We start from the raw sequence: 23,021 nt of genomic DNA, 5'->3' as shown, positions 1-23,021 counted from the left end.
GATCAAATTTATTGTTTCGTTCTATTATCAAAAAGGAGTTAGGTGTAACAGAGAGAATCAAAGATTGAAAGAGTAATAGAGTAGAAAGGAAAGGCTAGATTATGATACTTTTAAGGAGATTACATCAAACAATACTACAATCTAAAGTTTAAGAGGAAAAGAATAGCAAAATGTATTACATAGACTCTGCCCACGGTGTTATCAGAGTCAATAAAACTATAATACATCATTGAATATATATGAGACTATTTATAAATTAAAATACAGGAATGACATACTAACGAGTTGTAACTCAAATGGTATGAGCGTATAAGCGTTGGGCAGCAAAACTGCCAAGATCGTAAGTTCAATTCCTCCCACAATTGCACCCCTCCCCAATTATCAAAAAGAAAAAGTAATGACATCATTTCAATTAAATATTACTACCTTGTATACTTTGGCCTGATCTCAATCCCTTGAACAACAAGACCACCTTTCCAATGCCCGCCTTTCACCTCTAAAACACTCATCTCTAGTTCACCATCTTCACCTTCCTTGTTAAAGTAGTCACCCAATTCAATTTCCAACCACCCATCTCCTCTCTCTTTCGGATACTTGCAACTGCTTTCGCCATTAGCCACAGATGCTTGTATCCCGAAAATGCGATTCCTGTTAAATAAACCAATGCGTCTTTTTAAGCGAGGGGAGTGTCGCCTCTGTCCTCTTTCTGCATCCATGTAAACATTGTGCTTCCCGCTTTCACGTCCAACAAATCTCACTATAACTTCTGCAGGCTGGTATTCAAACCCATAAGCGCCTTTTGGTGATTTGAACACGAGGTATGACGTATACAGTATGGATGGAGATAGCATATTCGTGTGGATTTTGGCACTAATTTCCAGCCAGCAAATGCTGATAAGCTCTGCCACTTCAGAAAATCTGTATGCACAAACATCTTCATATTCATAATCTTAATCATACAAAAATAATGTGGACACCATTTGATTGATAATTAAAGAGAGAGGAAGACCTGGAATCAGGAAGGGAAATCCATCTCCAATGTGCGGGAGTGTCACTCCAGATAATTTTGAGGTCCCTTGCAGAGATCATGTAACATTTCTTCCCGGTCCATTTATCCAATGCAAAGCTCTGTGAATGCAGACGAGATTAGTACATCTAGGAATGTGAGGTTAACAATGAGATATAATTCAAATGTATATTATTCTGTTAGGTCATAGGTTCAATCACTACCATCCTCCCCAGTTATCCAAAAACAAAAGTGAGGTTAAAAGAAAAAGGAATTGTTGGCTGATTTACCTTTTTGCCACTGTCAATGAGAAGAGGATCGTGGCAGAGACTGAGATAAAGCTGCTTCTTGGAAGAGAAACGATAAAGTAAAGAGGAATCAGAGGATTCCAAGATGATGGACTCATAGTCTGAAGGCAAGAACTTCTTCCAGACGGCGTCGGATTGAGCTGCATCTCTTAACGAAGAAGACACCGTCGACAATTTGCAAGCATCTAGAGGACCTGTAAATGACAAGATGTCCGCTATGCAATCTTCTGGTAACGCCAACAAATTTCTTTCGCCGCCCATTCTCTTTTCGCCACGTCTATCCTTTTCCTGATCCAGTAAGGAAGATTAAGTTATGATTTCTTTTATAATAGACAAAACTATTGTATGCATCCGCGTTTTTTTTCATTCAAAGTATGTACGCACCGTTTTTTTCTTTTTTTTGAAACGTATGTTTCCACGTTTTTAACCTGATAAATATTCTTAGAAAAATGTACACCTCATCTGTTTATTTTATAATTTTTAATAAATAAGTACAATCTCTTTTTAAAACTTTTTAAAATATTATTTTTATAATTAATAATTGAACAAAGAGTCAATGCACACTTTAAACTTGTGACACAAGATCATTTAACCCAATTTTTAGTTATTTGAGCAACTAACTCCAAAACTCCTCATTTTTGGGTTAGATATTGTATTTAAAAAAAAAAGCATAAAATACAAATCGGAGGTGAGGGATGCGAAATAAAAATTTAAAAGTTTCCTAATTGTTGCGATAAAATTATCCTAAACTTATTTTTTGTAACAAAAATATAAATTATGGATTATTTGACCCAAAAATAAAGAGTTTTGGGGTTAATTGCTTAAACAAGAAAAAATTGGGTTGAATGACCCTGTGTCACAAGTTTAGGGGGCGCCTCGACCCTTTGTTCATTAATAATTTGATTTCATAAATAATTGTTGTATGCAATTATTTTTTATTTCAGTTTAAAAATAATTACTTAAATTTAAAATAAGAATTATATGTCTAAAAATAAATTTAAATTAAAAATAAATACATTTAACATAAATCATTAGAAAATTGTTTTTAAAGATTTACTCGTCATTTTAATGAAATAAGTGAATATAAAATTATTTTGCTTTCATGAGTTTTTTCATTTTATTTTATATAATTGATTTTTTTTATTATTTATCTATATTTATATTTGTACTATTTTTTTAATGCATCCCCGTTGATTACACTATTTTTTGAACTTATATATAAAATACTACAAAGTTTCAAAAATTACGTTTATACTTTAAAAAAATTAATTTTTTGACATTATTTAAATTTTTATTTACAAAAATATTATCTAAAAAACACATGAAACACTTGATTTCGTTAGAGTCTCGCTGGAAAATTTGCTAGTCTCTGAAATTTGATCAATTATTTTTTCGGTCAAAGGCAGTCAATAGTGATCAACACGTCGTAATCACATGATATGTGCATTGTTGACCAAAAGATCATTGACTTTTGTGTATGAGTTTTTAGATGTATCTTAAGTGTTCTCTTGATATTTTTTAGTGTTTTTCTAGTATTTTCAGTGTATTTTTTATGTTTAATTTTGTTTTTTTTTTTTGGATAATTTTAAGTTTTTTTATATATGTTGCAGAGTTTTTTAAGTATGTTTTTTTTATAAATATCATTTATTCAATATTTTCAAAAAATTCAAAAATTTGAATGCATTTTTCTAATAATTGTTTTTGTCAGAAATAGTTCCGGAAAATATCTCATTGTCTTTTCATAGTAGTAATTGATAGGACAAACTAAACTTCTCTACTTGGACAAAGCTATCTTTCTTTCATCAAGAAATAGAATATAAATTCAAATAAAATAAAAGCTATCTTTATTAATTCTTATTCTAAAAATAGTACTATCCTTTTATTAATCTCAATAATAATAATAATAATTACCATCATCAGAAAATGCTGCTTAAGTCTGATTTAGTCGGCGAGCAATTAGAGACCACTTGATTCTTATCATATATGGATCCAAGTCCTCCATAACAGTTGAGGATAGAAAAACACATTTTCTTGTTAGAGAAAAGACATAACAAGAGCATGCTACTGAAGATGTTGCAGTACATAGAAGTTTCTTCATCTCGTAATTTAGTAGCAAAAAATAGAGTTTTTAGGATTTTTTTTTTTATTTTGTTTACTGATTACTCCCTCCGGTCCATAATATTTGTCGTATTTGGCCATTTCACATAAATTAAGAAATAATAAATATGTCTTGATTTGTGTATAGTTTTACTAAATTGTACATATTAATTACCACTTATTTTATGTTTGACTAGTTCTTTTAACCTTATAAAGTATTTATTGCTAGGGATAATTTGGGAAAAATAGCAATCAATACTTTTTTAAAACTCTAATGTGACGGATTTTTTCCCAAATAATTGCCCCATAAAAACAATATTCCCAAATGGTGTCCCCCGCTTGAATCCGCAAGTCATACTTGCGGATTCAAGCAAAAATCTCCTTAATTGCCATTAAGGAGATAATTAACTGATTCCCTGTGGGAATCAGTTTGACCCCTGACGAGTCAAGGGTCAAACTGATTCCCACAGGGAATCAGACATGTCTGATTCCTACATGGGAATCAGACTAAATGTATCCGCAAGTATGACTTGCGGATACATTTAGTTATATAAGGCACCCGGGTGTGCATTTTCAGCACACCCGGATGCTACCCTATTTTTTTTTTTTAAAAAACCTTTTTAATTTTTTGATTTAAATTTACAATTCTATAATTTACAAATATCGGAGCTAATTAACAACGAACAACGTATCGGAGCTAGGCGTTAACGACGGACAGCGTATCGGAGCTAGGCGTTAATAACGGATAGTGTATTATTACTTGTGGACTACAAGAGGTTAGTAAATATTTTATTTTAATTTAAATATAAATTGTTAATTAGATGTTAATAATTAATTTCAATTGATATTTTTAGAGTATTTATTATAACTGTGAATATTAAAATTATAAATTAGTCAAATAATAAACAAAATTTTAGTATGTTAGTTTAATGTTTAAAAAAATTAGAAAATCCTATTTGTGAATATTATTGATTTATTATATAGTATTTATAATGTAAAATGGTAAGTAAGTATTATCATTATTAAATAAAATACTAGAATCAAGTATAATTTAAAATAATGGTATGATTTAAAAAAATAGTATAATGGATAATAATAAAAATTAATTACATTTTAGTAAAATGTTAGGGATTAGTAATTTTTAGAAGAATTTTTCTATTTTATTTAACTTTTAAAAATATTAAAAAATTATAATAGTTAAAAGTAAAATTATTTTTATATTGTTAGTTAAATATTAGAAATAATTGTTATAATTATTTAGTGCTAGTAAAATGTGATTAAAAGATGCTTTGTATTTGAAATTGTTATCTTAATTTATGGACAAATATTAAATATAGATAATTAATTTTTTGTAAAAAAATGTGTAGTAATTCAACACTCAATGTATCCTTTCTGATATGGTTCGATGGGCAAATTGTAAACTCCCCCCGTGGAGTAGAATATCACGGTGGTTGTCGAGTGGAGATGCCACTCAGTGAACGAATGAATTTCGATAAATTGGTTAACATTTGTAAAAGAGCAGTTTGTAGCGGACCGAACTCTACTAACTCAGAAGTGGAGATTACACAAATTTTATTCAGACTGCCTAAATTTGTAAGGGGTGAAGTAGATTCGTACGCACTCTTTTTAGTGCAGGACAATAACCATTTATTTGGAATACTAACCGAATCTATGAGATGTCCGAATCTACGAATTATGGAGTTCTACGTTGAGTACCGGATTTTGGGTGGAACTGAAATTTCGCTGGATAATTTGGAGTTAAGCGATTCGAGCGAGTCAGAGTGGGACAATGAGTCAGTAAGGAGCAGTGACGAAGATGAAGACGAACACTTTTATGAGAGCGACGAAGATGATGCAGGAGACATCGACGCCGAGTTAGGAATGGCCAATTCGGGAGAACAAACTCATTACCAGTCGCAGCTCCCTGAACACGTTAGTCGTGTAAATGTTGACGATTTCGTAGTTGACTTGAATGAGGGTGAGACCCCGAATTTTACTTGGCAGCCAGGAATGGAGTTTCAAACGGGGATGACCTTCAAAAGTCGTGATGTTGTTCAGATCTGTGCAACCGCTTATTCAATCGCTATGGGGAAGGAGCACCAGTTTCATCGGACTACCCCCAAGACAATCGTGTTTGTTTGCCGACACAACGAAATCTGCGGATGGTGGTTGCGAGCAACCAAACTACAGACAAATCATACATGGACCCTGACAAAATATATAGGGCCACACACGTGCGATCATTTTATGACAGGTCGCGACCATCGAAACTTTAAGTCTAGTCAAATCGTAGAATTTATCAAGGACCTGGTGTTGGAACAACGCGACATTCACATCAAGACGCTGATGGCTGGTATTTTGGAAAGATTTTCTGTAATGCCTACCTATAAAAGAACTTGGTTAGCTAAGGAGAAGGCAATATGCAGCGCCTACGGAAACTGGAAGGACTCTTTCGCCGAAGTTTGTAGCTTCATGGCCAATGTGAAGGTCACAAATCCCGGATCATTCTGGCATGCAGAAGGTACATTTTTAAGTACAATCTGTATTTTATTATGTCCATGCCAAGACAATTGTGTTCCGTCTCTAATTATGTTCAAATTCTATTAAACAGGCGATCCAATTTACACAAACCACTCGCAAAATCCCCGAGTGAGAATGTTTCGCAGAATATTAGTGACGGTTTATTGTATATTGTCACAGCGCGATTTGCAGGAGAGAACCCATGTTACGGGGGAGGCCAGTTCGAGTGCCGCTCGCAGGATTAGGTTTGGTGCACGAAGTTCTCAGCTTGCTACCATGGAGGATCGCAGGGACGTCACACTTCCCCCTCCTGAGCCAGCCGACCAACCATACCAGCTGCCTCCGCTCCCTCCCTGTCAGGTCGATTTAAGCTCTATTAGAGGACGGCGTCGACAGCCACGCAGAATGCCTCCACAGCCCCGTCCAGAGCATGTGTACCCTATCCCAGAGCCATTATTTTTTCACACGGAGGTGGCGGGTACCTCAGACATACCGCAGGCGGACTACTGGGAAAGACAACATTACGGGTCAACCTCCGGGGCGACACCCCAAGCATCATATCCACAGGTTTGAGACAATTTAATATACTATTTCACTTGATTAACTCGTATTTTATGCTCTTACGCTTAGTGCTACCCGATGTTATAGTTTCAGGTCCCGCCTGCGTCGATGCCGTATGTTGACTCATTTTTTGGAGATACGACCTTTACGACCACTCAGGATCCACCAGGGCCATCTGAGTCACAGGTTTGAGTTACTTTATTATTATTATAGTTAATTTATAATTTACATTTTTAGTTTACAATTTAATAAGTTACGTTGTTCAGGTCCCCCCGGCGCCGATGCCGTATAGTGACTCATCTTTTAGACATACGACATTTGCCAACACTCGAGATCCTTTTGCGCCATCTGATTCACAGGTTCGACCTATTTTATTATATTTGTAATTTATAATCTTCTATTTTAGTTTATAAATCTAATCAATTCATTATTCAGGTTCGCCAGCCGCCGATTCCGTCTTTCCATTCATATCTGGGAGAGATGGGATAATACTCCACTAGGTACGCCGGCTCAGCCAGAGTCAGATCAGTCATGGCCTGCACTGCCGACGCATTCAGATGTCCCATGGCGTACGTCGACAGAGTCAGATTTCATTGAACAGTTGTTCTACTATCCCGCCGCACCTACTGCAGAACAGACGTCATCGTCACATCAGGTACCACCTTCTGGGTCGCCTCAGGCTCAAGATCCTTCGCAGATGTATTTCTCGACTACGGAGCCGTGGTGCTCTGGTGCAGATCTGTCTGCTGATCCGTTTTCCGGTGATCGGTTTCAGCATTTTACGCCTCCTGGTTTTACCCTGTATCCGGACATCACCTCGCAGGATCTGCGAGACACTACTCCAGCTCCAGTTATTGAACAGCCACACCAGCCTACAGACGAAGACAGTGACGATTCAGAAGACAATGACGATTCTGATACCAGTGACGAGGGTGACGGTGGCGACTATAACCCTGTGACTGATACCTCACGTCACCGACGCACTCAGCAGGGTTATGACATGAGAACCCGCATGCGGAAACCGGCTCGATATCGTGACTAGTTTTAGTACTTGTAAACAATTTTAAAATAATATTGTTATTTTAAATTATTACAAATGTTATAATTTGTATTTAATTTTTAATGTTTAATATTTTTATCAATTTTAAATTAGTAGGTATTTGTTAAAATAGATTAATATATAAATTAATTTTTTTTTATTGATATATTGGGATTAATGATTGGGCACTAAATGCCCAATCATTAATCCCAATCACCAATCATTGGGAGACAAAATTGTCTCCCAATGATTGGTGTCAGCCCTTAATCACTCGATTAAGGGTTAATCACCCTTAATCGGGTGATTAAGGGTTTCTGGCTTGAATCCGCAAGTTAGACTTGCGGATTCATGGGTCAATCCGCAAGTCAAACTTGCGGATTCAAGCCAGAAGCACCATTTGGGAATAAGTTTTTTATGGAGGAATTATTTGAAAAAAAAACCCTAATGTGACAAGTATTATGGACCAAAAGAAATTCTCAAATGCAACAAATATTATGGACCGGAGGGAATAGTAAATAAGGAATTATAGATGTTTCATCCCATAGTAAAACCGTTAAAATAGATCAAACATGAAATTATTTAGCCTTCTTAAACCCCATTGGCAAAAATTTAACGTAGACATATTAAAAACACAATGAATAATTACAAGATGATGCATTTTATATCACTCGCTGCATAAGTACTTCTCAATTTCCCACACGCAAACATAGCACAATAAGAAAATTCCAATAGAACACAGAAAATTTTCACTTGATCTCTCTGTTTAATCTAAATCTTATGTTTAGGCCTAATTTCTATACCCTCAACAACGAGACCACTTTTCCAATTACCTTGTTTCACCTCCAAAACACTCACTACCAGTTCTTCATCATTCACATTCTCATTGAAAAACTCCCCCAATTCAACTTCCACCCACCCATCTCCTCTCTTCTTCGGCCCATTTTCACTTTCTCCGCTAGGACCAGCGGCCACAGGTGGCTCAGCCTCCGCAATGCGGCGGGCCAATCCGCCTCGTGTTCTTAACATTACAGGGCCTTGCCGCCTGAGACTCATTCTGTAGCTAGAATCTGCATCTGTATCCAAATAAACTGTACGCCTATTTCTTTCAGTTTCCGCACCAACTCCGACTATTGCCTCTGCAGGTGGGTCAAGTAATCCATGGGCTCTTTCTTTCAGCTTGAAAACCAAGTAAGCTGAGTACAACGTCGATGGAGACAGCAAATTTGTACTAATTTTGCCAGTGATTTCTAGCCAGCACACGTTGAGAAGTTCGGCTACCTCTCCAAATCTATACCCACGACACCAAGAATTCAATAAACATCGTAAACCAATAAAATTTATAGCAGAGTTATTTTTTTACTGTAATTTTATCAAATATGTGCACAACGAAATATAAAATATTATCATTTTTTTGTGTGACAAGGGACTCACTCCCCTGAGCCAAAACCCAGGATCATTCAAACTCCAGGATATGGACCGTCCGCAAGTCCACATACCTAGTAAATCCGGGCTATAATGGCTCAGCAGCCCAGCTCCAACCCACTCTAGTTTTAGAAAAGACATAGCCGGGGTTTGAACCCGCGACCATTGCGTCTAGATGGCTGAAAAGCTTGTGGCACGGCCTTGCAGATTTATGCCCAACACTCATACCATTAAATCTATAGTTTATTGGTACAAACATTTCAATTAGTACATAAAATTAAGGCAAACCTGGAATGAGGGTCAGAATTCCACTTCCAGTAGGTAGGAGTAGAACCCCAGGTAATGTTGAGATCTCTTGCAGACAGCATATAACACTTCTTTCCACTCCATTTATCCAATGCAAAACTCTGAAAACAAGATTTTAATTTAACACAATATCAAATCGAATTTAATGACGAGGTCTAGCGAGCCCAATTAATAAAAAAAAAGGGAAGGGTGAAAATGTAATTACCTTTTTGCCGTGATCGATGAGGATAGGTTTTTGACAGAGACTGCCAAAGAGGTGTTTCTTGGAGGAGGAAGAGGATAAGAGAGAAGGATCGGAGGATTGAGAGATAATAGCGTGATAATCGGGAGGCAAGAAACTGTCCCAAACGGTGTCGGATAGAGATGCGTTCTTGAACAGAGAAGAGACTAAAGAGAGAGAGCAAGCGTCGCGAGGAGTTGTAAAGGAGACGACGTTGGCTATGCAGCCTTCCGGCAATAACGTGATGTTTGCTTCTTGGATTTCATTACCATTGTTGTTTTCCATTGCTGCTTTTGATGATGACGACGACGACGATGGTTGATATCGTTTCTGGTTCGTTACTGGATCCATTTTTATATACGGGACTTCTCCAAAAAGCTTAACAGTTAAGGCTTTTCTTTTTATTATTTTAATCCATATATTATGTAGTATAATTTATTTATTTTTGAAAATTATTGAATTGCTAGTTATCTTAGCAATTAAGAATGATAAATGATTGGAAAAATTACAATTGTGGCTTCTTTACTTTTTTAAATCTACTGTTGGAGTACTTGAATTTTTATTTTTAAAAAAAAATGTATCAATCCAATATTTTTTGCTATTTTACGCTACCGATGTACTAAAATATTAAAATGACCTCATATTTGCCTAATTAGTTTTGAAGTTTAAAATCAAAAATGACAATTTTTTTAAATATATGTTATTAAATAATTTTTAATAACATATATTTAAAATAGTTATATTATAATATTTCAATATATGTTATTAAATAATTTTTAATTTCAGTGGTTTTCTAAGATCAGCCAGAAGATTTTTTATTTTATTTTATTAGAAAAGTTTGTGTTTTCATATTATTATTATAAATAATTTTTGAATAAAAATTTATTCATGGATCGAGTCCGACAATTAAAAAACTGATAAATTATTAATTAATTGCAAATGGTTTTTTTTTATAGAATTCACACACACACACACACATATATATATATATATATGTGTGTGTGTTTAACTAGAAATGTGATTTATATTTAATGATTTTTAATTTTTAGTTTACAATATTGTTTTTGAAAATTTGCAATGCTAATGCTATTCATAATCAATGTTAAATTTGCATATTTGGTTAATGCGGTAAACTTAAAAGTTTGATCAACATAGGCTAATTTAATTAAGGTTTCAAAGAAAATTATTTACTTTTAATCAGCACAAAGATTTATTTATCATGAATACATATAGTATATAGGTTTTTTTGTTTGGGAAAAAGGGTGGGGTTCATGAACCCCATCCTTGTACAAGTGCATCCGCTTCTGAATATGGGGTGTTTGGTTTAATTTTTTATAAAATTTAATTTTTATTTCTTTAAAAGTTTCGCATAAGTATTTGGTAGAAAAATTTGAAAAGTCTCTGACAATTTTTTTGGGAAGATTAGGATAATACTCTATTTTTTTAAATAATTTGATTTTCTACCTTAATAAGAAAAAGATAGAGAAAATACCTCATCATTTTAATGCTTTTATTTTTTTTACTTTAAAGCATATTTATATTATAATTATACCTATTTTTTTTTTAATTTTTTACTCTAATTATATTTTTCTTACTCTTATCAACAGCTGTCATATTTTTATGTCTCTCTTTCTCTCCTCTCATCTCTTTTCTTCTTCTTCTTTTTCTCTGTTTTCTTTTTTTTCGTCAATTTTCTTCTTTTTCTTTATTTCTTCTTTTCTTCTCTATTTTCTTTTTTTCTTTTTCGTTCCTTCATCGCTCCGCCGCTGTTTCTTCATCGCTCCACCGTCGCTGCATTGTTTTTTCATATTTTATTTTAGCAAACTTTTCTTTAATTCATGGTGATTATTGCGATTTTTATAACATTCAGATCTAAATAAATTACTCTTGATTTGTTTTTCAATTTTAGATCAAAAAAATTGCATGAAAAACGATGTTATGATAAAAAAAATGATTTTCTGCACAAAAACTATTTTCTGTAAAAAAACAGCATCTGATTATCATATGATTATCATAACATTACAGAAAAAATGATTTTTTATAAAAAAAAAAACAATCTCTGATTATCATATGAGTATCACTGTATTATCATGTTGTTATCATAACATTGTATAAAGAAAGATTTTCTACAAAAAAATTGATTATCATGTTGTTATCACTGTATTATCATCTCGTTATCATAATATAATCATATGATACTGAGATGATAATGTATTATTGTACCTAAATAATAATGTTATGACAACAACATAATAATAAAATTATGATAACAGTATTATAATATGATACCTATATGAAAAAAATTACATAAAAATTATGATAACGAGATGATAATGTGAAGAAAATAGTATAATAAGGAAGTATAATAAGGTCATATTATCATACTATTATCTTCACCTTATCATTTTACTATCATAATTTTTTTGTAATTATTTTTTTCATACATGTATCATATAATCATACTATAATCTTCACATTGCCATCTCGTTATCATAATTTTTTTGTAATTATTTTTTTCATAGAAGTATCATATTATCTTTACATTATCATCTCATTATCATAATTTTTCTGTAATTTTTTTACATACAGGTATCATATTATCATACTACTATCATAATTTTATTGTTTTATTATCATCTGATTATCATACTGGTGTTATGAATCTTTTTGTAATTCTATTTTCACGTACGTTATCATCCAGTTATCATAACCTTATCATAATTCATTATCATCTAATTATCATACTCCAGTGTTATGATAACGACATGATAATCAGACACTATTTTATCATACATTATCATAGATATTATCATATATGTACCATAAAATATTATCATCTCGCTATCATATGATAAAACATTATCATATGATACTATTTCTGTAAAAAAAATTCCATGTAAGTATCATATTATCATACTGTTATAAGCTTATCATTTATATTATCATAAAAACATTATCATACTATTATCATTATCGTACATTTGTATTATCATAATCTTATCATAATCATACAATTAATGTTATGCGACATGATAATAACATGATAATCAGACGCTGTTTTTTAATAAAAAAATTGATTTTTTCTGCAGTTTTATGATACTTGCATGATAATGCAGTGATGATACTCATATGATAATCAGAAGCAGTTTTTTCTTCACAAAATCATTTTTTGTGTATAAAAATGTTTTTAATGCAAATTTTTAGATTTAAAATTGAGAACATTCAAGAGTAGTTTATTTAGATCTGAAAGTTAAACAAATCATATTAATCACCACGGGCCGAGGAAAAAAACGCTAAAATTGAATATGAAAAGCGGCTGAGCAGCGGCGGAATGATGACAGAGCGACGACGGAATGATGAATTAACGATGAAGAAGAAACAAAAATGAAGAAGGAATGAAAAAGAAGAAGAAGAAAACAATGAAAAAAAATGGTGGAAAAAAAAGACAGAGAAAGAGAACAAAAGGAATGGAGAAGAAAGAGAAAAGGAGAGAGAGAAAAAAATGACAGTTGTCAAATATGTTATAGTAAAATAATAATAAAAAATAGTTATAATTATAATATAAATAGGTGTTAGAGTAAAAAAAAATAAAAACATTAAAATGGTAAGGTATTTTTTCTATCTTTTCCTTGTTGAGGTAGGAAATCATATTATTTTCAAAAAGAGAGTATTTTTCCTAATTTTCTCAACTTTTTAAGCCTACAACAACTGTTATTTGAAAAGTTTCAATTTCTTTTCAAAAAAAAAAGTTTCAATTTAAATTTTTTTGCTAACAGCTATAAAAGCTGTTTTAATATAATTAATTATTTAGACAAAAATACTTCTACTAAAATTGATTATTTTATAGTATATAATTTTTTTTAAATTATCTAATTATTTATTAATTATGTAAAATTAGTTTATTTATATTATAATAGCTATAATTAAATAATTTTTAAATTGATTATTAATTTATTAAATTTTTTTATATAAATTTTTTTTAAACTAAATGGTGTTTTTTATAAAATAAATAATTTTAATAACTTTTATTGAATATAATATACTTTATACTAGAAAAATTATTATTACTCTTTAAGGTCATTTAACATCTCAACAATAGCATTCGATCAAATTTCAACAAACAACTACTCCCTCCGTCTCATTATAATTGAGAAAATTTCAATTGCACGTTATTTAAGAAATTTTAGTAACATTACTTTTATATCCTTATATTACATTAAATGCATCACAATTTTCAAAAATATGCTTTTTAAATGCATTAATTGAATAGGGTATAAAGAGAAAAATAGTGTGAAAAACTCTACAAATAGAAAGTGTCAATTCGAATGGGACACCCAAAAAGGAAATAGTGTTCAATTAGAATAGGACAGAGGGAGTATTATTTATCACCTAACAACTATCAGTCACAAGAAACAACTGACCCAAACGAGACCCATTTAAATAAGTACTAATTTGATCTCATATGCTAATATGAAGAAATTTTCTACTGTATACTATTTTGTATTTTATTTTTAACTTTACATTGTTTCAAAATATATTTACAGGTTGTACCCTTCTTTTTTTACCAATAATATTTTTTTTATTTTTTTTAATGATTTATGGTCTTTTTTATAGATTTTTTTATGTAGAAAAGTAGAAAAAAAGACACATCTAATGAAAAAATATTATTGTGAAAAAAGTAAAGGTAAATTTATTTTTGGAATTCAAATATTTGCATTATTTTATCAATTGCGACTAATTTTTTTTATTTTTTTTATAATAATGTCCAAATTTAAAAGTATTGTTGCAATTGTATTTAACAAACCTTTGAATTTTATTTTTTAAATCTAAAATTTTACATCAATTACGATCAAATTTTTAAAACGATGTTAAACTTATAAAGAGTATTTTTATGAAAATTTGGTCGTTATTGATAAATGATATAAATATTTAAAATTCAAAATGAAATGTAAAAATTTGGATATAGTTCTGATAATGAGACCAGCAACAAGGCGGTGAAACAGCCTCACCAACATGAAACCTCACCAGGTCAAACGAACATAAGGACCTAATGCCTAGTGACCATTTTCGACCGATCTACCAGAGGAAAAGACCACGGAGAGACCGAACTACATGATTGACCATCCCGGAGTAGCCATACCTCTATCACAGGTATCAGATAGCTCGGTTCACGGTGTTTGGCCGAGTTAGCATTTTCCATAACAAACTCTGAACAGAATCTGACACATAGGCGTTTTCATGTACTGCATATCTTGCTCGAGAAACGAGATCCAACGTGAGCAAACCACGTCTACTAACCGATTTTGTGGGGACCAAAAAGAGTAAGAATCCACTACGGAATACACGTGCTAGGTAAAACTATATAAACCACCTTATCAGCAAACCCTAAAGGTATCTCTTTTTTCTCACTCTACACTCTTTTCTCTTCTTTTCTCTTCTTCTTTCTTCTTCTCCAAGTAAATACTGACTTGATCGTCGGAGCGAATTACCGGTGACCCCCACCGGTTCTTCGTCTGATTTTCTGTGTTCTTGTTCTTTCAGGTTCATCTGACCGGTCCAGGCGTTGGTGATTTATCACTTGGCGCCGTCTGTGGGAAACGTTTAATATCCCATTTTCTCTTCTCTTATCTGAGTTTGTGACATTGTCGCGCGATTCTGATTAAAAAACAATGGCTAATGACCCTGGCATTGAGAGGATAGACCCTCTGGAGACGGTCGCGGATACTACTCCGGTTGGGGGAAGTTCTGCCAGTGGTCGTACTTCCGTGATCACTGGTTTAACACCTCCGGCCAACACTCAGATGGGAGGGCCCAGGGCCTCGAGCAGCGGAGCTGGTTCTAGGCCCGCGTATGGGATGGAGATTTATCCTAGGGTGAGCCCATTCACCTCCGATACTGGTCATACCACTCTATCCACCCCAGGGACCACCGTTCCACAGAGCTTCCTCCACAACACGTTACCTCCCACTCAACTCAATTTTCCAGTAGACACCACACCGGTGCCAATCGGAACGGGAACGGTTTCTGGGCAAGATATACCCCCGGCGGTCTTACAAGCTCAAGAATATCTGGAATACATGGCTCGCCAGTTGCATCAGGCCCAGCAGATGCATCTCGCTGTCATGGCCCAGTATTACCCTGGATACAACGCCGCAACGACTCCAACCCCAGTGCATCCAAGCACTACACGGGTGACTGGAGGTCGGGGTATACCTGCTGAAGGTGCTACAGTTCTGGGAGCAGAAGGCCAGAACGCTCCTATTCCTCCAAGGGAGGGATTGCACGGAGAGGACCTACCACCGGATAGACCGCGTAATACAACCGGCTTGGGAAGAGAAGTGCCAGATCCGGTGGTGGAACCTCTGCAGGCTGCTAGGGCAGGAGTCCCGCCAGCCAGGAAGGAAGTAGCTGAAAGTGTACATAGCTCGGGCAACGACCACCCGGACAGGAAATCAATAGGTGCTGAAGTCACACGACTGGTCCAGGCCGAACTAGCCAAACAGAAGGGGAACAAAGCTATATCGAGACCGGTTACCTTACTTGGCATAGGAAGCCCCCTCAGCCGAGCTATCCTCGACGAGCCATTCCCAGATAAGTTTAAATACCCCACTATAAAACAGTATAATGGAAAAACTGATCCAATGACACATCTAAATTGTTTTCAGGTATCAATGAGTGTTCAGAACGTTTCTGATGCTTCCATCTGTAAGATCTTCCCGACCACCTTGGTTGATGCTGCGCAGAATTGGTATCAAAGTCTGGCGGATGGATCCATCGAAAGTTTCCAAGCTTTGGCTCTAGCTTTTAAAACGCACTTTGCTCCGAGCATACAGAGGAAGAAAAAGTCCTCCGACTTAAAGAAATGTTTTCAGAAGCCGGGAGAAAGTCTGAAGGATTACATATCTCGTTTCAACTCGGAAGCGGTCCAAGTGGAAAATCTCATTGATGATACAGCCATTGACGCCATGAAAGATAACACCACTATGGGATCGTTCCGGGACAGTCTCATAACTAACCCAGTGGAGACATACACTGAACTTATGGACCGAGCATGGAATTATATGAATTTGGATGAGGAGCGACAGAGGCAGGCACCCAGCTCGGTACCAAGTACCCAGAAGCACACCTCCCCTGGAGGAGGGAGAAGTCAGGAGCGTTTTCGATCCAATTATGAACCAGGGGGGAGGGGGAGACCCCAGTTCCAGGGTGGCCCTGGCCGAAACAGTGGAGAGACTACAAACTTCAGACCGAGCTACAATATCGGAGGAGGCGAAGATAGTTATATCGACAACAGAGGGCAGGAGAGGCATTTTGTGCCGTTAAATACTCCCCGAGATCAGATCCTGATGTGGGTAAAAGCTAATAATGAGTATATTTCTTACCCACCCCGGATGACGAGAGAGGGAGATAAAACAAAGTGGTGTGATTTCCATGAGGGGCACGGGCATGAGACCAAAGATTGCGGTAATTTGAGAAGAGAGCTGGATCGAATGGTGTGCAGAGGAAGGTTGAAGGGTTTCGTCACCAATCCCCCGCAACAGCCACTGACGAGTCGACCTAACCCAGTCCGAAATGAGCCTAGTACATCTCGGGAGCCTGATCCCCAGGCCAAGAGGTCTCAAATAACCGGAGTGATTAATACGCTAGCAGGAGGAACTGTAAGCTCAGAGAGGCGTTGCAAGAAAAAACAGAAAACGGTGATGTCGGTCATGGAGGGACCCCGGTGGCCCGAGGTATCATTTTCTCTAGAGGATGGCAAGGGAGTAGAGTTCCCTCATGAGGATGCTCTGGTTATTTCGGCGGTTATCCAACTAAAATGGGTAAGACGACTTCTAGTAGATGATGGGAGTTCGGTGAATCTGCTAACTTTGGCAGCGTATTTACAATTGGGAGGCACCCGATCAGAGCTTAAACCTGTCAGTACACCTCTCCTCGGTCTAGGAGGAACACCGGTAAGCCCGGAAGGAATGATTGAGCTAGACTTAATACTCGGTGTCGAAATCCCACAAAAGGAGGGACGAGCTGGAATTTTGGCGGAACCAACAAGGCAGGTAAAAACTCTTTTTATGATTGTCGATATGCCACTAGCTTATAATGGTATACTGGGTAGACCTATGTTGTATAGTACAGGTGCTGCTACTTGTATTAGATATGTGATGATGAAAGTGCCAACTGAGAAGGGAGTAATCGCCATACGAGGCGACCAGAGGGTATCTAGAGAATGCTACATGACCACAATTCAGCCCGCCGTAGAATCGATGAATATCGAGACCCCTGAACTCACTCTGAAAGAAAAGAAGGGTCAAAAGCCGCCCGAGCCCTTGGAAGCAGTCCAAATTCCTAACAGCGACATGACCGTACAGATGGGCATCAATTGGCCATCAGAGGGCCGAGCAGCCGTCATACAACAGATAAGAGAATTTGCATCCGAGTTCTCTAATAAGCCGGAGGAGATCGGGGGGGTAGATCCCCAAGTCATAACTCATAAGCTGAAAGTTAATCCCAATTGTAAGCCGGTGAAGCAAAAGAAGAGGGTTTTTTCTCTCGAAAAACAAATGGCGATCAAAGAAGAAGTCGACAAGCTGCTTAAAGCAGGTTTTATCAGAAAGGTCCACCATTCGGAGTGGCTCGCTAACGCAGTATTGATCAAAAAAGCAAATGGAAAATGGAGGCTTTGTATAGATTACACCGATCTTAACAATGCCTGCCCGAAGGATAGTTTTCCCCTACCGAGCATTGACCAGCTGGCAGATGCAACCTGCGGTTTTGCGGTTTTTGCATTTTTAGATGCCTCCCAGGGTTACCATCAGGTGCCAATGGATGAAAAAGATGAAGAGAAAACATCCTTTGTCACGGACATGGGAACATTTTGTTACCAGAAAATGCCTTTTGGATTGAAAAATGCTGGAGCAACTTACCAAAGGTTAATGAATTACGTGTTTGACGACCAACTGGGGCGGAATGTGGAGGTATACGTCGACGACATAGTAGTAAAGTCCAGAAGCATTGAGGGCCACGCAAAGGACCTCGCTGAAACTTTTGCCAAGCTAAGGAAATACAACATAAAGCTCAACCCGGATAAGTGTGTATTCGCGGTAAGATCGGGGAAGTTCTTGGGGCATGTAGTATCCGAGAAGGGGATAGAGGCCAACCCAGTGAAAATCGAAGCAATCAGAGAGATGACAGCACCTCGGTCGGTGAAGGAAGTGCAGAAGTTAAATGGATGTGTGACGGCGCTCGGGCGTTTTATGAGTTGCTCGGCAAAAAGGTGTCTGCCATTTTTCAAAACATTGAAAAACACAAAGAACTTTCAATGGACTGACGAATGTGCAAAGGCATTTGAAGAGCTGAAGGTTTACCTTTGCACTCCGCCAGTGCTCGGCAAGCCAGAGCCGGGGGAAATCCTGTACTTATACCTTGCAGTGGCAGAGGAGACGGTAGCGGCAGTCCTGGTTAAGGAAGAGCTTGGTCTTCAAACACCAATATACTATACTAGCAAGGTCTTGAAAGGACCCGAGGTACGATACGCAAAAATAGAGAAGTTTGCTTTGGCGCTCAGATCGGCAGCATTAAATCTAAGGAGGTATTTTGAGGCACACGTAATCGTTGTACGAACCAACCAGCCATTAAAGAAAGCATTGCACCGACCAGAAACCTCGGGCAGAATGGCTTCATGGTCAGTTCAGATGAGTGGATTTGACATCAGGTATGAAGCTAGGCCGGCCCTGAAAGCACAAGTTCTGGCAGATTTCGTAGCTGAAACAACTACTCACGATCAACCAGCAGAAATAGACACAGAATTGATAAGTTGGATCCTAGAGGTGGATGGGGCATCCAATTTAGAAGGAGCCGGAGCCGGTATAGTCTTGAAAGGACCATTGGGCGTGGAATTGAAGAGCTCAGTGAAATTCAGTTTCAAAGCATCCAACAATGCAGCGGAATACGAGGCACTCTTGGCCGGACTCCGGTTGGCCAACATAGTCAAAGCAGAGCAAGTACTAATTAAGAGTGACTCACAGTTAGTGGTGAAGCAAATTTTAGGAACTTTCGAAGCAAAAGATCCGGAAATGAGGAGATACGTGGATAGAGCAAAGTACTTTCTTGACCGAATATCCGATCGTGGGGGAAAATGGGAGTTTGAGCAAGTACCACGGTCTCAGAATGAAGAGGCTGATCGGTTGGCTAAGTCAGCTGCCCGAGGAGAGAGGCTAGCTGGGGTGCATTTTTCCACACTCGCCCAATCGAGTATAGATTACCCCGAGACAATTTTTCTTACCCAACCGTTAGATGAATGGATGACTGGCATTGCTCGGTATCTAACAGAAGGTAGTCTCCCAGAGGATAAGAGGGCGGCCTACAAGATCCTATGTCAAGCACCACACTATGCCTTTTTAGAAGGGACCCTCTACAGAAAATCTTTCCTCCGACCTTGGTCTCGATGTTTAACTGCTGAAGAAGGAGAATATGTCTTGAAAGAAGTACACGAGGGCATATGCGGTTCCCATATCGCACCACGGTCACTAGTCAAAAAGGTAGTCCTGCAAGGATATTACTGGCCATTGATGCTTAAGCAAGCTGAGGATCTGGTGAAAAAATGTGAAAGATGTCAACAACACCAGAATTTAAGGCACACCCCGGCCACCGAGCAATCACCAATCATCAGTCCTTGGCCTTTCTCCACCTGGGGAATTGATATCCTGGGTCCTTTCCCGCCAGCGACTCGAAAGAGGAAATTCCTCATCGTGGCAATTGACCATTTTACTAAGTGGGTCGAGGCAGAAGCAGTAAGCGACATCACATCTGCTCGGGTTAAAGAGTTCTTTTGGAAAGAAATAGTCTGTCGATTTGGGCTCCCACGAGTTCTGATAGCTGACAATGGGAAGCAGTTCGACTGCAAGAAGTTTAAGGCTTTTTGTGCCAAGTCAGAAATCGATCTCCGGTTCACTTCAGTGACACACCCACAAAGCAATGGCATGACCGAAGTGACAAATCGGACCATCTTAAAAGGACTGAAGACAAGACTAGACGCCAGAAAGAAGAAATGGGTGGAGGAGCTGCAGAACGTACTATGGGCTTACCGAACAACACCACGAGAGGGAACCGGTGAAACTCCTTTCTCTCTAACATACGGATGCGAAGCCATGGTGCCAGTAGAGCTCGGTATGCCTACTCTAAGAGTCCAGTTTTTCAATGAAGCAACAAATGAGGAAGAACAAAGGCTAAGCCTGGATTTACTCCAAGAAAGAAGGGAGAAGGCCTCTGCTTATATAGAAGCATATAAACAAAGAATGGCGAGATACCATAACAACAGAGTCAAGCCCCAGGTTTTTCAGTTGGGCGATCTTGTGCGTAGAAGAGCTGATATCGGAAAAGGAAATGCTGGGGTAGGCAAATTAGAAGCAAATTGGGAAGGGCCATACCGGGTTGTTCAGGTCGGCAAAGGGGGAGCATATCATTTGGCCTCTATGTCTGGTAAGACCATACCACGAACATGGAACTCGCAAGTGCTAAGGAAATACTACCAGTAGCAGGAAGTTAGAAGCAGTTTTTGGGCGCTCTATGTCTAACTTTATTTAAGCATTTTTCGTTGTTGTAAGTTGAGGTTCAGGGGTTTTTTCACTTATGTTTGGGTTAGGCTTTTGTAAAACTCAAACATAAGTTTTTCCCCTTATATATAAAAAGAAAAATTTAAAAGACGTATGTACTAAGAAAGGTTTCGACCGTCCTACGAAAGGCTTCGGCCGTCCTACGAAAGGCTTCGGCCGTCCTAAGAAAGGCTTCGGCCGTCCTAAGAAAGGCTTCGGCCGTCCTAAGAAAGGCTTCGGCCGTCCTAAGAAAGGCTTCGGCCGTCCTAAGAAAGGCTTCGGCCGTCCTAAGAAAGGCCTCGGCCGTCCTAAGAAAGGCCTCGGCCGACCAAAGAAAGGCCTCGGCCGTCCTAAGAAAGGCCTCGGCCGTCCTAAAAAAGGCTCAGGCCAGTCCTAAGAACCCTGTGGCCGCCCAACGGCAGCACATCTAGAAAGCAGATTTTTAACCATCTTCAGAACTACCTTTTTCAATTTTATTTTGGTGACCAAGCAATAAGTAAAAACCTATCATGTACCGAGATAAACTATCATGCACTTTGAAAGAACATAGAATTTCAACACTTAAACAAAAACACAAAATCAGAACCTACAAAGGAAAAATAGCTCGGTAAAGGAAAGGAAAGACAAGAAACAAAAATATTAAAAAGTATTCAAACCAAGATACAAAAGTTCATTAAACGTACTGCAAAAGTCAAAACAGGACCCCACTAAGGGATCCAACAAATATTGTTTTTACAAAAAATAAACGACATCACGCCCCAGGAGCCCTATCATCCTCCTCCGGGGAAACGAGGTAATCATCCTCTTCTTCTTCAGGAGGGAGAGTAGGCACAATCTTTATCAGCTCATCAATATCGAGCTCGAAAGGGGTTAAGTCTACATTCTCCCCTCCCAGAGCTCGGGCAGCATCTGAAACCTTCTTCTCACCAGCACGAAGGATTTGGCGAAGGTTCTCATAAAGTTTATCTTCCTTGTCGGTCAGCTTAACCCCCCATTCCTCATCCCTCGCCAGAAGTTGGGATCTCAATTGCTCATCATGCACCTCGGCCTGCTTCCGAAGCTGTACCACTTCATCCTTCAGCTGATCGACCGCTATAGAGTTCCTCTTGGTGATATCGCAGAGTTGCTCTTCAAAATCTCTTTTTAAATCATCTCGGTCTTTAGTCAGAGCAGCAACCTCACCCGACAGGCCCTCCATCCTAACAGCGTCATCCGACGTCCTCTTTTCCAGTTCCTCAACCCGTTGGGTTTTCTCTTTCAACAGACCTTTCTCCCTCTCCAGAGCCTCCTTTGCCTCAACCAACCGCTCTTTCTCCACCTTCAGCTGTTGGCACACCGCCTCCCAGTCATCATGGAGCTTCCCATATGCCTCGCTCACCAGGTGACCAACCTGAGCCGACTGAATGAAAATAAAAACAAAAAACAACACGCAATAAGTAAAAAAAAAAAAAAAAAGGGGAAAGAAAACAACAAAATACCTTAAGGCTAAGAGATGAGATCATCGCCCCAAAATTCCGTGGAGAGGCTTGCCTATAAAGGGCCCGGTCATCAGGGAAAGTAGTGACCCGAGCTACCTCATCAGCAACCGGTAGAGTATCCAGGGTAACAGCCAGATGATTCTTCATACAGCACAGCGACATCCAATCAAAAAACATCGCAGGCGTTATCACTGGAATCTCGGAGGAGGTGGAAGCATCCGGTTGGCCATCTTCTCTCTTTCTTTTACCCGACCTTTCAGTCTGAAGGGTGGTCAGGTCAAGGTCGATAATCTGCAGAAGATCTTTGACCGGAACCCGGAGAGGCTGATTGGCCTCGTCTGAGGTAGACACCCGGTCAGGCAAGTTACGATGTTCCGGAAGGACAAAATCCCGACCTTCCGGATCATCGTTGGATACCCGAACCGGGCTCTGCTGAGCCAAAAGAACGGGAGGCGCCTCCCCGGTTGCACCCCCCGGGA

At 37.7% G+C, this 23,021-nt stretch overlaps 3 protein-coding genes across 3 annotated transcripts; 1 reads left to right on the top strand and 2 right to left on the bottom strand.

The window, feature by feature from the left end:
- Window positions 1–154: 154 nt before the first annotated feature.
- LOC126679331 (putative F-box protein PP2-B12) lies at window positions 155–1,623 on the bottom strand. The gene is made up of 3 exons (XM_050374338.2): window positions 1,297–1,623; window positions 1,010–1,128; window positions 155–918 (listed from the first exon to the last, which is right to left on the bottom strand). Exons 1-3 carry the CDS (start codon window positions 1,573–1,575, stop codon window positions 423–425), a joined length of 894 nt encoding a protein of 297 aa, XP_050230295.1. The 5' UTR covers window positions 1,576–1,623; the 3' UTR covers window positions 155–422.
- A 3,147-nt stretch (window positions 1,624–4,770) lies between these two features.
- On the top strand, window positions 4,771–6,981 carry LOC126673309 (uncharacterized). The gene is made up of 5 exons (XM_050367401.1): window positions 4,771–5,932; window positions 6,023–6,498; window positions 6,580–6,678; window positions 6,759–6,851; window positions 6,928–6,981. Exons 1-5 carry the CDS (start codon window positions 4,771–4,773, stop codon window positions 6,979–6,981), a joined length of 1,884 nt encoding a protein of 627 aa, XP_050223358.1.
- A 1,148-nt stretch (window positions 6,982–8,129) lies between these two features.
- LOC126679314 (F-box protein At2g02240-like) lies at window positions 8,130–9,855 on the bottom strand. The gene is made up of 3 exons (XM_050374316.2): window positions 9,465–9,855; window positions 9,242–9,360; window positions 8,130–8,819 (listed from the first exon to the last, which is right to left on the bottom strand). Exons 1-3 carry the CDS (start codon window positions 9,828–9,830, stop codon window positions 8,300–8,302), a joined length of 1,005 nt encoding a protein of 334 aa, XP_050230273.1. The 5' UTR covers window positions 9,831–9,855; the 3' UTR covers window positions 8,130–8,299.
- Window positions 9,856–23,021: the final 13,166 nt, after the last annotated feature.

The sequence above is a fragment of the Mercurialis annua genome, linkage group LG1-X (genome assembly GCF_937616625.2).
Source record: "Mercurialis annua linkage group LG1-X, ddMerAnnu1.2, whole genome shotgun sequence".
In the NCBI taxonomy this organism is placed as follows: Eukaryota; Viridiplantae; Streptophyta; class Magnoliopsida; order Malpighiales; family Euphorbiaceae; genus Mercurialis; species Mercurialis annua.
This window is presented reverse-complemented; position numbering and strand designations above follow the sequence as displayed.